The sequence below is a fragment of the Primulina huaijiensis genome, chromosome 8, assembly GCF_012295235.1.
Source record: "Primulina huaijiensis isolate GDHJ02 chromosome 8, ASM1229523v2, whole genome shotgun sequence".
Classification (NCBI taxonomy): Eukaryota; Viridiplantae; Streptophyta; class Magnoliopsida; order Lamiales; family Gesneriaceae; genus Primulina; species Primulina huaijiensis.
In genome coordinates this window covers 20992307-21006672 of record NC_133313.1, presented here as the reverse complement: position 1 = coordinate 21006672, position 14366 = coordinate 20992307, and the positions used below count along the sequence as shown (strand labels likewise).

General features: G+C 33.9%; 3 protein-coding genes across 4 annotated transcripts; all 3 read right to left on the bottom strand.

The window, feature by feature from the left end:
• Positions 1–2534: 2534 nt before the first annotated feature.
• On the bottom strand, positions 2535–4843 carry LOC140983628 (uncharacterized). The gene is made up of 5 exons (XM_073450749.1): positions 4577–4843; positions 4399–4467; positions 4191–4264; positions 3200–3402; positions 2535–2815 (listed from the first exon to the last, which is right to left on the bottom strand). The coding sequence occupies exons 1-5, from the start codon at positions 4744–4746 to the stop codon at positions 2657–2659; spliced, it is 675 nt and encodes a 224-aa protein (XP_073306850.1). The 5' UTR covers positions 4747–4843; the 3' UTR covers positions 2535–2656.
• A 1032-nt stretch (positions 4844–5875) lies between these two features.
• On the bottom strand, positions 5876–7814 carry LOC140983629 (uncharacterized). The gene is made up of 5 exons (XM_073450750.1): positions 7504–7814; positions 6950–7021; positions 6776–6858; positions 6457–6659; positions 5876–6055 (listed from the first exon to the last, which is right to left on the bottom strand). The coding sequence occupies exons 1-5, from the start codon at positions 7674–7676 to the stop codon at positions 5960–5962; spliced, it is 627 nt and encodes a 208-aa protein (XP_073306851.1). The 5' UTR covers positions 7677–7814; the 3' UTR covers positions 5876–5959.
• A 3501-nt stretch (positions 7815–11315) lies between these two features.
• Positions 11316–12612, bottom strand: LOC140983353 (uncharacterized). 2 transcript variants are annotated; one of them, XM_073450375.1, is made up of 4 exons: positions 12217–12612; positions 12057–12133; positions 11746–11952; positions 11316–11647 (listed from the first exon to the last, which is right to left on the bottom strand). In XM_073450375.1, the coding sequence occupies exons 1-4, from the start codon at positions 12474–12476 to the stop codon at positions 11517–11519; spliced, it is 675 nt and encodes a 224-aa protein (XP_073306476.1). In that variant the 5' UTR covers positions 12477–12612; the 3' UTR covers positions 11316–11516. The 2 variants fall into 2 exon arrangements, with proteins under 2 accessions (XP_073306476.1, XP_073306475.1); XM_073450374.1 differs by having other exon boundaries at positions 11316–11651; positions 11750–11952.
• Between the last annotated feature and the right edge of the window lie 1754 nt (positions 12613–14366).

Here is a 14366-nt window from a genome sequence, read left to right as displayed (position 1 = left end):
TAAGTTATAGAGCAAAAACTACTAGTGTGAGAATTTTGGACAATCATCTGATTTAAAAGATGAATTATTAAGAACACTTTTTTTTAATGAATAGAAGCGATTTTATTTTATTTGTTGAGGAGGAAAAATAAACAAGTTTAAACAAGAATACAGATAAAACTTACTAAAAAAAGGGATGCAGATAAAACTTACTCCAAAAAAAAAATGGATATAGTTTGAAACGTAAACAATGACGATTGGAAGTATTGATCGTAGGAGCAGGTCCTGCAAGATTGGCAACCTCTTCATGACTAAACCTCAAAAACATACCAAACATGGTCTTAGAAAATAAAGACTGCTGCGACTCTCTGTGGAAGAAAAGTGCTTACGACAGGCTGAAGCTTAACTCAGCTAGCCAAGGAGTTCTGTGAACTCCCAAGTACGCCCTTCCCTCCCGGTGCAACCACGTTCTTGCCCAAACACGGTTTCATCCAGTACCTGGATGACTATATCAGTCATTACAATGTGGCTCCGCTGTAACATCGTCAAGTAGAGTCTGCTTCTTTCGACGGGAAGTGGACCGTTGTGACTAAAAACACGCTTTTGAACAGGACAGAGGAATATGTTGCGGCGTTTCTTTTTGTCGCCTCGGGTGAGAATGGTGGGGTTTTGTGCCTCGGGTTCCGGGTTTTGAATCTTTTCCCAGCGATGTGATGCACTCTGGTGATTATAGAAACGGGAAGAAATACGAGAACAGGAGTGTATTGGTTGTGGGAAGTATAGAACTCAGATTTGATTTATGGAATTGGGGTGCTTTCGCTTCTATTGTTGCTAGAAGTCCAGTAAGTGTTATATATATCAAGATATATTAAACTCTACAATATCCACTTGATTTTTGTGACAAACGATCATAAGATGTTCGCTTTATACTTGTTTTTCTAGTCCTAAACACATGAATTTTCCGACGAGTACACTTTTGAATGCATGAATGCTTTCTTCAAAGCAAACTAAGTGTTGAGACCATGGTTCGCCGAAACGGGAACGGAACAGCCGGAACGGGCGTTCCGGAACCGGAACGTCACCAACCTTGACGAGGTTCCGGGGTGTGTAGGTTGATGGCTTGTATCGGCGTTTCATATACCGAAAACGGGGATATAACGGTGGAAAACGGTGATACAAAGGCGGAACGGAATTCGCGACGGTTTTGTTTTGAACTGTCGCTACTAGCGACGGTTTTATGTATTTAGCGACGGTTTTATTCAATTGTCGCCGATTTAACATGGGCGACGGGTTTAATCAAACTGTCGCTATATTTAGCGACGGTTTTAATAAAACCATCGCCAAATTAAAATCGGCGACGGTTGTATAAAATCCGTCGCTAAATTTAGCGACGGATATTCATAAAACCGTCGCAAAGTCCAATCGAAAATATTTTAAAGTTTTATNTATTCAATTGTCGCCGATTTAACATGGGCGACGGGTTTAATCAAACTGTCGCTATATTTAGCGACGGTTTTAATAAAACCATCGCCAAATTAAAATCGGCGACGGTTGTATAAAATCCGTCGCTAAATTTAGCGACGGATATTCATAAAACCGTCGCAAAGTCCAATCGAAAATATTTTAAAGTTTTATTTAATTAAATACAAATAATTTTTAATAGTATATTTAATTTTTAATATGATTGTAAATATTTTAAATATAATTACGATATAAATTGTGTTCAATAAATTGTTAATAAAAGTTTAAAAATATTTAAATTTCTTATTTACATCAAATAATCTATTTAAATAATATTTATTTTAATTCTTATATTTCTGAATATTTTCCAAAATTTATAATTTTTATATATTTATAATATTTTTTTTAAATACCCGTTCCGCGAAATTTCATTGTAACTGGAACGGTAGCATCCGTTCCGATCTCCGTGACCGCGGCAGTGAACCATGGTTGAGACAAACGATATACAAGATACTTGATGATCAAGATGATGCATGCGAGAACAAGAACAACAGTACCAAACGAGTTTTGTTTTGCAATCAGAAATTTGGACCCACAAATCAACAACGATATGAACTCAGATATAGGATCAAACCGAAATGTAAAAACACAATGTTTACGCGGTTCGATCAAGAATGATCTACGTCCACGGGAGGCAATCTCATTAGAATTGATCAACTCAGAGTACAATGAAAACAAGATGTTACAGCCTAAAACCCACAACACACACTTGTTCTTCTCTTATGACTTCCAAAAGAACACTCCTCTGGTCTCTGTTGTGAGGAGTAGTAGTTGTTGAGCTTTCAATGCTTCGTCCCCTGATTTAACTCAGCTTGACTTTATATATCGTGATCAGATAATTAAGAGGGAATCCCCTCTAACCGCTCTTGATCACCAGAAAGCCTTGGACTAAATTCCATCCTCATCTCAACCAACCAACTGCCGTTTCTTGACTCATGATGCTTTTAATTTCTTTGGCTATACTCCTTAATTGTTGACACTGGAACTACACTAAGAATAGTATTTTTTACGATTTTTGTACTCGCAGGTGAACATTCTCACCGAGAGGATGGTACAACTAAGGATGGTCCTATTGAAGTATGTGCCTTTAAATATAGTGGACAACATGCTAATATTATATTATAATTAAATTATTAATCATTTGATTATTTGTCATTCAATTCTTAATTGCATTCGAAGGATTTTTGAGTTCATCTGATGTAATGGGCTCAACCACGATTAATTTCTCCTCACCGGATTCTTTTGAGGAATTTTCGAATTCAACAGATTTGAGAGATTCGATTAACGTTTCTGTCTTTTTCTCCTCTTCTTCAACCTGCAATGACATGCCGATTACATCAAGGTACACAAGCTAGCTCTTAACCTAATTAATTATTTTTAAAATGTTAAGTTATTGATTACGATTAACAAATTATTTATTTATTTTTATAATTTACTAAAATATTTTCTTACAATAATTTTTATGGAATGAAAAAAATACTTTAGTTTCGCTTCATTAAATGACCAAAATAGTTATTTTAAGTGGTGAATGTATTATTATATAGTAAATATAGTATAGATACAAACGTGTGGTCAAGCTTCAAGATTTCATGTGTACGAGGTTAACTTAAGGGCTGTTTGTTAAAGGCATTGATTTGTTTATGCAATACCTTACAGTCATTTGAATGTGAAAAATATAAGATAAAAAGTTATATAATACCTTTTCGATGAAATCGTCAATTGCTCCAGCATCCTTAGCAGCTGTTTCAGCCAAATTCTCTACAAAATCCACAGCCTCTCTTAATTTGCCACCTTGGGGAAGATCCTCCGCCACATCCTCAGCTACCTTCTCCACCACCTCCGCCACCTCTTTCACTGCCTCCGCCAAATCCTCCGTCACCTTCAACGTCGTTTCAATTTTATCTGCAAAGTATATGCATAAACATTTTTATTGTATTTTAAGGGATCCTGTAATTTAAATTTTTTTTTTTTCACTTTAATCATGCAACAGTGATTTTTCATTTTTAGTTATGTAACTTTTTAAATTTTTGCTCATGTTAATGGTGGCATTTGCATTTTAAGTCGGTTAACTTGCTTGTTTTTTTGTTATATTAACATATCTGCATTTTTAGTTTTAAAAATTAAAATAAATTTGAGTTATATGACTAAAGATGCAAATTCACCGTTAACAAGATCAAATTCACCGTTAACACGACGAAAAATGAAAAAAAAAATGCAATTGGCAGGATTAAAAATTCAAATCCTCCCTTAACATGATCAAAATGAAAGAAAAAAAAAACATACAAGTTATATGATTAAAAATACAAATTCATTGTTAACGAGATCAAAAGTAAAAAAAAGTCCAATTTACATGACTAAATATGTAATTTCTCTATATTCTAATTTGAACAAAATAATTGATTTTTTATGTATAAGAATTCAAAATGTTATGGAATTAATGCCACACTATGTATATATATGTATATATACACACAAAACCACAGCCAGGGATCAACTGAGGAAGCTGTCAAAACGTAAGTACTGTCAACCTTATAACTAAATTTTATTCAAATTTTGATACGCGTTTTCCATATATACAAACATTTTTTTTTTTTGCAAAATAATAGGCATGCATGGAATATGATAAGTAAAAAGTCCATGGATTATGAAAATTTTCAAGAACAAATTATAATGTCTTTGTTTCTACTTACTTTTCAGCAATGGTCCCCATTTGTAATTGACAAAAGGTACAACAGCGGCTATCGCTATAGCCAAAACCCAGCTCCTGCATAAAAAATACAGAAACACCACTTGGTAGGTAATTAATTAGATAAATAGATAACAATACATACATGCAGTATATGTATTTTCATTTTTATGAAATTGGAACCAATGGATATTGGATTGAAGTGTACTCACAAGGCATTTAAAGGAAAACCAGACGGTGCCGGAGGTCCCGGGTCTACGCTGCTACGCACTATCAACCCCCTGAATTCAAAAAGTTCATTCAAAATATGACCGAGACCAGATATCTTTTATTTATATGTATAATCAGATGACTAGAAATGATCTTCACAAAGTATTGAAAAGAATATACCTTTTGGTATTGTTTCTGAAAACAAGACTTTGGAATCCATGCTTGGGATTGAATGTGAAGTTTGATAACAAAGGAATGGAAGAATTTGCAATTTCTTCAGACCACCTAAGATATGGTTGGATTCTAGGTTTCGTCGATTCAGGCAAGGCGTATTCGAATCTCATAAACATAATGACTGAATCTTAAATAAAAATTTTCAGCATGCCCTGATTTTTTTTTTGAAGAAAAGTTTAATCAAATACTCCCACTATATATCCTCATGCCTAGGACCAAAATTAAGGTTGCGTGGTGGAAATAATAAACAAATGGTGGAAAATAAACCATAGACTTTTCAAAGATACTATTCAATTTTAGACAGGGTTTACCTTTTTTTTCTTTTTTTTTTTTTATCTGTAATATTAAAATCATCTAGGTACGTAGCATTTAGACGTTTGAATTTTGATAACTTGGTTGCTTTTGAAATTATTATTGCATTATTTTTGAATCAGCTTTTGAAATTATTTTGGTGGTCCCTGCAAAAAATTCGAATTATTAGATGAAATTCAAAAATAATAATGTATATTCTTTTTCTATGAGAATAAAACGTTTTTTTTTTTTAAAAAAAATAAAATTGAAAATGAAATGTATGTTGGTTGGAGTACAAATATCTTTAGGATCTAATATTGAGCTCTAAATTAACTAGCGTGTCCAGTGAAATTGGATAATTATTGGCAAAGTCCTAATGTCATGTAACACATTAAAAATTGAAAATGCTGATCAACATCAAAATTATATATAGTACTAATTAGTTGGAGAAATAATTAAAATAAATAAAAAATATTTTTTTGATGAATTTAAATTTGAATGAGAAATAAAATTTTAAATCNAAAATTATATATATAGTACTAATTAGTTGGGGAAATAATTAAAATAAATAAAAAATATTTTTTTTATGAATTTAAATTTGAATGAGAAATAAAATTTTAAATATCGTTATTTATTAGAATCCTTGTCACGTGATATATATGTTTGTGCAATTGATTTTTTCAAAATAATTTTTGGAGTAATTAAGTCATTTTTTATATAACAAATTGAGCAATTATATTGTAAATATTTTTAAATATTTTTGTGAGAGTTTGTAAGTAGTTATTGTTTGAATAATATGTGTATTTTTTTTAAGAAAATAATAGTTCAGCTATACAAAACATATTTGTAATTTGTTTGGATAATATGAAATTTTTTACATAAATAATTCTATCAATTATAAATTTTTTTATGAGACAGACATAATATGATCATTTGCATATATACACCAATATATATACGTACACTTGATATACATGCATACATCAAATAATAAATTTTTACAAACATATTCTATGCTTTTATTTACACAAATTAATATCACGATCCATCATTTTTCGCCTCTTTTTTATGCCCTTTCTGATATCCAACCAGAGTTTGAACAATGGTTTCCACCTCTCCTTCACCTTCCTGAAACTGGAAATTGCGTTCATATATGCTACCATTAGCAATTTCGTAAAAACGAACACGCGACGAAATATCGTTATCCCGTAACTACTTAACTAATCTTGTTGGCTAAGCTATTTTATAATTGACTGTCAGATATATTACTAACATATAGTCGTAATTAACAATATTTAATTACCTAATCCCATCAAAATTAATGCAGATGAATTATAAACATACACAATCACTTCATCACGTTTTCTGCTTTTTCTAATTTATTATTTATTTATGCCCGACAAATATTCATTTCAAAATAATAATAATAATTAATTAATAAAAACCTAGGAAATGTGGTCCATATCAATAAGGTTCAAATTTTATCATATCGAGCCAATTTACGACACGCACTTGGCATTAGATGATTTGATTACCTTTTTAATAGCGTCTCCCACTATATGAGCATCTTTGGCTGTCTTTTCAGCCACGTCCTCCACAATATCCACCACTTTCTTGAGTTTTCCGCCGTTCGGGAGGTCACCGGAGATGTCCTCCGCCACTTTATCGACGACATCCGCCACCTTTTCTACTACTTCTGCTATCTCTTCTACAATTTCCACAGTGTCATCGACTTCCTCTGAACGTTTGGAAGAAGAGAAATACTTATAATCTCTTGTATAAGTTCCGTTTCTATTAATTTACATAATTTTTCCAAGAGAGAAATTAAGGAATATAATTGGAATTGGAACTTACTTTTGAATTTTAGAAAGGGTCCACATTTATTGGCAGCCACAGGTAAAACGACTGATAGAGCTATTCCAAGAATCCAATTACTCCTGCATTATTGAATTTCGTTTTCATAATTAGGTTTTTATTCTGACACTGAATTATTGGATACACATGACACGTAGATCATGTGGTACTCACGAAAAATTTGATGAAGATGGAGGTGGTGGAGATGGTGCACCCGCAGGAACACCAGTAATCATAGAAAAATTCCTGGTAAAAAGAGAGAGAGAAAATCATGACAATAAGGAAAGTGATCGTGAAAAGACCAAAAATTTGTGCAATATTAGTTACGATAATTAAAAGAATGTGAACATTATCGGAATGGTCCTATAAACTAAAATATTTTGAGTTTTGGTTTTGGTTCTTGAACTGTCAAAATTTAGTCTTAATGTAATGAGTAAGTACCGATATTTACAATAAAAAGTAATACTCTTAGCATAAAAAGTAATACTTTTTCATGGATGACCCAAATAAGAGATACGTCTAACAAAATACAACCTGTGAGACCGTCTCACACAAGTTTTTGCCTAACGTAATAGATAAGAATTTTTCGCACTTTTAGTCCTTCTTCGTCGTAAGAATATTAAAGTGACATCTTATATTGCTGACATTATACGCACAAACATTAACATTTCCGATATGTAAAAAAAAAAAAAACAATGTTGTTTTAACTACTTAAAACAATATTGTACCTTCTATCATACTTTTGCGACCTCGTGTAGTTGCTTAGATACCGATATCCCAAACTTGGTGTTCCAGAAATTGTTTGACGTCCATATAAATTACAAAGGGAACAAAGAAGTTTAGAAGTATGGAATGTCGAACAAAATCTTGAAATCGACATGACAAATCTTGTTGTAGGCATAACTCGATGCAACAATGCTTTGGGCAATTAAGGGTCCAATCAATAAAATTAAAGAAAATTGAACCGATTAATAAATAAATAAAAATTGAACAAAATTCTCTCTAAAGGATGAGCAAGGAAGGGTCAATAACAGAAGGGTAAATTGGTGGGTATATATATAGGTAAGGAACTAGTTTTTGGTCGGAACTTTCTTGGAGAGCCAAAAAAATGAGGTTTTTTTTTGAATAAACGTGTTGATGGCTATATATGTATATAGACACGCATCATCATTTGAACAAGAACAGGTAGGGAAGAAAAGTAAAACAAGAAATCATTTTTCGAAAGATTCCTCTGACTTTACGAGTAAATTATATTGACTTTGTGTTAATGTTTTTTGATTTTTTTTTTATATAATAGATAAGATGCGTAATAAACAATGTAATTAGATGAGGTCAAATGCGTGGAAAAATCACGCAACTTGCTATTTTATTTTCCTTGTCGAATTAAGTTATGGCTTGAGGTGGAAATCTAATATTATCTGATCACTGGGAAAGAATTATTTATCTAACTATTTGTTTAATGCCTTGAATTTCAGGAGTACTCTGGCATTGCCTATTTGCCTCAGGCCCTCGCATTCAAATTTAAGTTTTAGCCTCTAGTATTTCTGTAGTGACCCGTTTCAGAATCACCTACTAAACAAGAGCTAAGCATGCAATTAACCTGAATAACAATAATCAGAGATAATTACGAAAATGGTCAATAAACAATAGTTATACAACCCAATCGACATCTAGAATAACTCAAACCAAAATATACGGTACAACCATATCGAATCAAAACAGTACTGATAAACGAAATCAACCGGCTACTCAACGTCCTCCTCCTTCTGAGCCATCCAACCTGAGGCCTGTCCCGTGTGAATGGGGTGTCCAAGATAAACAAAACCGAGGACGTGAGCAATAAGAACACGCAATACAAAAGCATGAGTATACAAACCTATATGACATTCACATGCTATGATATGATACCAGGGTAGTCAAGAAACAAGAATCACAAAAGATTTCAACATGCTCAGTCTAGAGGCGCCAAGTGGATAGTGCTGCGCGGTACTCCTCTGGGTCACTACTGTTAGGTGAGAATTTAATGAGATGGGACCCACATTAAATTAAATAATAATAAAAATATTTTCACACATATCCCACATCGGGAAATCTAAAAAGGTTGGTTCAAGAAATTTGTTATAAATTGAGCCTTCTTTATTTGCTTTTAGTATCCCAAAATCAAAAGCTTTTTAACTTTGATAAAAAAGAGAGTGCATAGAAAAAAGAGTGTATTTTTTTCTTGAGTGCGGGAATTCTCTTGTGTGAGTTAGAGAAATTATTTTCTCGGTATACTCGGGTTGGGAGTGTGAGAAATATTGAGTGTATTGGTGTATACACTTGTTGTAATAATTCTTCAAGTTATAAAATGGACGTAGCCTATATTGGGTGAACCACGTAAATCTTTGTGTTCTTGTTGGTTATTTTATTCCGCATTTTTGGGTATTATTATCATCGTGATCGGCATCGCTTCATGGGTGTAATTGCCCAACAACTACATCCACTACAAGATCGGAGGTGGACCTGAAATGTCCCTCACCGAAGCCCTCCCGACCCGTTGGCCACTGTGTATTCTCGGTGTCCATGCGTCCACAAGACAGGACTGAGCGACCCAACAAGATATAGCTTATCTCTTTCGAGATAAGCTCAACAGTAAAGGATATCTCAAAGGAGATACGACTCAACATGAAATGCAACATGCATCATAAAGTGTGACATAATATCGTGCATAATATGACATATATCAATGTATACTCAAACATGATATCTCCTATAGTACTTTCGTACCTCTATCACTGCAATCCTAATCCACAGGAAAAACCAGAACAACCAGGTCTAGTCCAAGCCTACACATCAAGTGAAAACCATCACTAAAACGTATCTACCAGACTCAACTAGAGTATCAAATACTCCTGAAATAATAATGATACAATTCCAAACCTTCGTCCGTCGTCAGCCCGCTGATGACGATGCTCTGAGTCCAACATGTTCAAGTTCGAACAGTTCGTTCCCTATCTGCTTCGTTCCCTAGCTGCCCTGTCCGGACTACTCTGTTCAGTTCTGTCTGGACTGCTCTGTTATGTTCGGACTGCTCTGTTCAGTTCTGTCCGAAGTGCTCTGTCTTATCCGGACTACTCTGCTCTAACTTGCCCGGACTGCTCTGCTCTGTCCGGACTGCTCTGCTCTGACCTGCCGGGACTGCTCAGCTCTGTCCGGACTGCTCTCTAAGATGGCTAGAACACAAAAAACCCACTTCACAGTGAGAAATCCTATGGTCTATTTATAGACCTCAGTTCGGGACTCTCGAAGCCTTTCATGCATGGACGTGTCAACCCAATGCAATGCACTTCGATACCTGTCACTCGGCCACATGCACAAAGACACCTGTCCTGACTTGTGACACGTTACTGGACACCTCAGCTCACTATCCCAACCTCCATCTTCGCTCCCTAACTAACATACCAGTTCGGGCATATTCCCTAGCACTAGTTCGGACATATACCCTAGTACCAGTTCAGACTTATTCCCTAGCATCAGTTTGGCTCAGCCACTTCTGCTCAGTAACTACCTAGGCTGCCATGACTTCTGAAATCAGGTATGAAGTGTCAATTAGACATGATTTACTTATTTAAAGACAAGTAATAATGTTTAGTTAACTAAGTAGAATTCGGGCTCCTACAATTTCAATTTGTAGTGTATTACAAATGAAATTTATTACTACCTGTTAATAAAAAAAATTAAAATCCATATAAAGTGAGTTAAAGGTCAAGAAAATTATTAGATACGAGTTCATTTTTCCCTACAGAAGGTCAAGAAAATTATTAGATATGAGTGCATTTTTCCCGTCTATCAAATTTCAATTTTGGTTATGTATTTTTTGATTTTTGGTAATTTTAACTCATTTTCATCGTAAATACTAATATGACACTACACATGTCATCACTATCATGGAAAAAGATTAAAACAACAAAAATAACTTATTAAAACTGAAATTTGATAACACATAACTAAAATCGCACCAAATTACAAATTCTCTTAAAAAAAACAAGCTATTTGGTTTTATTATTTTACTAATAATAATTGAAAATATTTTTGAGAGTGAATATATATAAACATGGAAATATCTGCCTTCGAAATATAATTAATAATTGGGACAAAAAGAACATATTTAATAATTTGGAGCTCTTTATTATTATTATTTATTTATTTATTTATTTATTTATTTCCCTTGATTGCAACTTGCCTAACTCATCCAATCCTGGTTGGAGATCGAATATGGGACAATGGTTCATTAGCCGCCGTGGAAAAGTCAAGCCACCACTCGTTAATTTTAATTAAAAATTGGAGTAAGCCTACATTTTAACTAACGTCTTCTTCCTCTTTTTAACGTACAAAGGATTAAGAAGCATCGGATTAAGAAGCATCATAAAAAAATCTTTGGATTACTGCGTGAACGATACAGTAACATCTTAAACAAGTCAATATTTAATTCCTTTTGAGACACGTTCTTTGCGTCGTTGATTTTCTTGATTAACTATATTGACGTGATCAAATCGAACAAATTCAAATGAATGAAGTACTGTTACGAACTTCTACTTCTATCTAAACAGAAAATGAATAGATAAATTGTAAAATATGATATATACATATATAAATCGAAGAATTAATTATTGTGTTTTACAATATTTGTCATACCCAACCCAATCCAATTAATTTATACATTGAAATTTGTGTGTGTGTGTGTGTGTGTGTGTGTGTAGCTTTAAATCTTCTGCAATACATCTTCACTTGTTTGTTGAAGATTCTCATGGGCTCTATGTTCTTGCTTACGATGCTCTTGGGCTTCTTCAACCAAGGATTCAATGCATTCCTCTACTTTTTCTTCCGCTTCCTCTACCTACATCACCAAGGTTATTTATAAAAATTATACGGTGGGTGTGATAATTGAGAATATAACGCATCATAAATTATGTAAAAGATCGATGTTGTACGTACCTTGTGAATTAACTCTTCGACCAAATGTGCGTCCTTACCAACTGTTTCAGCTACATTTTCAACAAAATCCACGGCTTTTCTGAGCGATCCGCCTTCGGGCATATGACCGGCGATATCCTCCGCCACTGTCTCCACTCCCTCTGCCACCTTTTCTACCACCTCTACTATTTCTTCTATTGTCTCCACCGCCGTTTCAACTTCATCTGATCAGTACACAGGACCAATCAAACAGGTCCGTTAAATATGTATTCTTATAAATAAAATTAAACCCGAAACTGAAAATGAAATCAGGGAACGTATAATTTACTTTTGATTCTGAGAAGTGAGCTCATTTTGTGTGCGAAAAATGGTAGAAGCATTGTTACTACTCCCACAACCCAGTTCCTGGTTGAAGAAACATCCATATTTAGCATAAATTTAAAATGATCAACCCAAGAATCAAATTAATTAATGTAAATTTGACTTACAGTAATTGGAATGAAGGCTCGGAAGGAGGCGGAAGTTCTGGCTGAATAGCACCATATACAGCAAAATTTCTGGAAACCTTGTCATTCTTCCGAACTCGTTTGATACTGATCAAGGTCTTTTCACCCAGAAAAATGGTTCGATCTCTCCGGATAGAGAAATTTGAAGATGAATACTGCAGCAATCCGATTTTCGGTTTGTACGAGGATTCGACAGGGATTATGACACTCTGAGAAATTAATGAACTTGTCGTCATCAACATTTTAGCTTCAAGAATGACGTTTCGAATGTGATACTTCTTGATTTTATCCAAGTATGGAATTTTTTCGAAGAAGATTAATCTCGGGAGGCGTTAATATAGTTTAATAACTTTATTTTCTTGAGATATAAGTTGTACAATTCATAGGCATATTATATATATATATATATATATATAAAGAATTCGTAAGCCGACACGCAACTACATATATATTATTGACTTAGAATATTCTTATATATAAAAATTGACTTTCCAACTTGAAGGATGAAATAAATTAAGTTAACGTTTTCCACGTTCCAGAAAAATCCATATCGTTGTAGTATCATTTTGATTACTTGACTTGTTCACAATGGTGCTAAATTGGACCCCTTGAATTTGCTACATTAATTGGGTCAATTTTTACGGACGAAAAACCAATATTTTTGATTTAGCAACTTTCATAATTTTCATTTTTTTTTCATATTATGTATTGATCCATGCATAATTTTAATATTTAAAAACTTACATTTTTTCTTTCAATGCTAGTAATTTTTCATCGGAGTACTGTCAGTAATGACAGGTGCAATGTCAACATTTTTTGGTGCCACACAACATATCTTGGAGCTGCGTCAGCATTTTCAGTGAAAAATGACTAAAATTAAAAAAATATAAAAGTTACATGATTAAAATATATCATGAAATTTGTTACTGCTAATTAAATGATAAACATTTGGATATGTCAGTTGATTCGAACTTTTGGGACAAGTCAGGTGGGAAATGTGAAAAAACTAAAATGTTCAACGGTTCCAATAAAATTGATTTACAAATTTTTTATTCTATGGATATTGTCATTTGAAACAGAGATTTGGTTTCATTCAATATGATTATAATTATAAAATCTATTAAGTCCAAAGTTGCAAAACAAACAATCAAAGATTCATAGATAAGAAATATTTGNATATTACATCATCATATTCATATGCATATCCCTATCAAATTTAGTTTTGATCTCTTGGGAAAAATGAAGGAAACATGGCAATTCACACATGATACTCCTCAAGTTGAACGTCCTGATGAGCGTTTAATGGCTCATATTCTCCCAAATAAGCCTCCAAATGATCAGAAAGAGCCGACTTATCGATATTCTGATGGTGATATGATTTGCATACAAAATAAACGATGGTTTGCAGGACTAGACCAAACAAAATCAAATTAAATAACAACAAAAAACATAGAGCCCCATACCCAATGATCCGCATGGTCCCGGAAGCTCTCCAATATCCAAACACGACACAAGCTCTGAAAACCCAGTATATTATGAACAAAGACAGATTCAGCATGAAGAAAATCACGGTGGCCACAAACATCTTCCCTTTGATCAAATCTTTACTCTTGATCATGGCCTTAAATCCGTACGAATCCTCCAACACGGAAACGACGCTTGCCAGATGCCAGATTATAGTCATGTAAACAGAACCTATTGCATAAAGCATCAATATGAGCAACAAAATCGCCGGGCCGAGTCCCTGTACATAAGCAACGGTGACGGCCCATAGAAATATGGTCAGGGCAAGAAGCATGTGGTAACAAAAGACAACGAGGAAAGCACACAGAAAAGTGACCATTACTCTCTTCCAGACCTTTGGGACAACACTCATGACTTTCCTATACGTTATTTCACGCGATGTATACGCACAAGCGACGGTATAAACCACAGCAGAAGTTGAAAGAAGGGAGAAAATAAGCAAAAAAACAAGGTAAAGACACTTCAAGAGGATATATGTAGCCCATTCGGATGATACTAGGTCGGAAATCTTGTCATACTTTGGCGTGCCGGCTTCAGTATGGTGCAGTCGGAATTCATTGAATCGGATCTTCCAATAGAGTGTTGTGGATACTTCTTCGTTAGCTAAG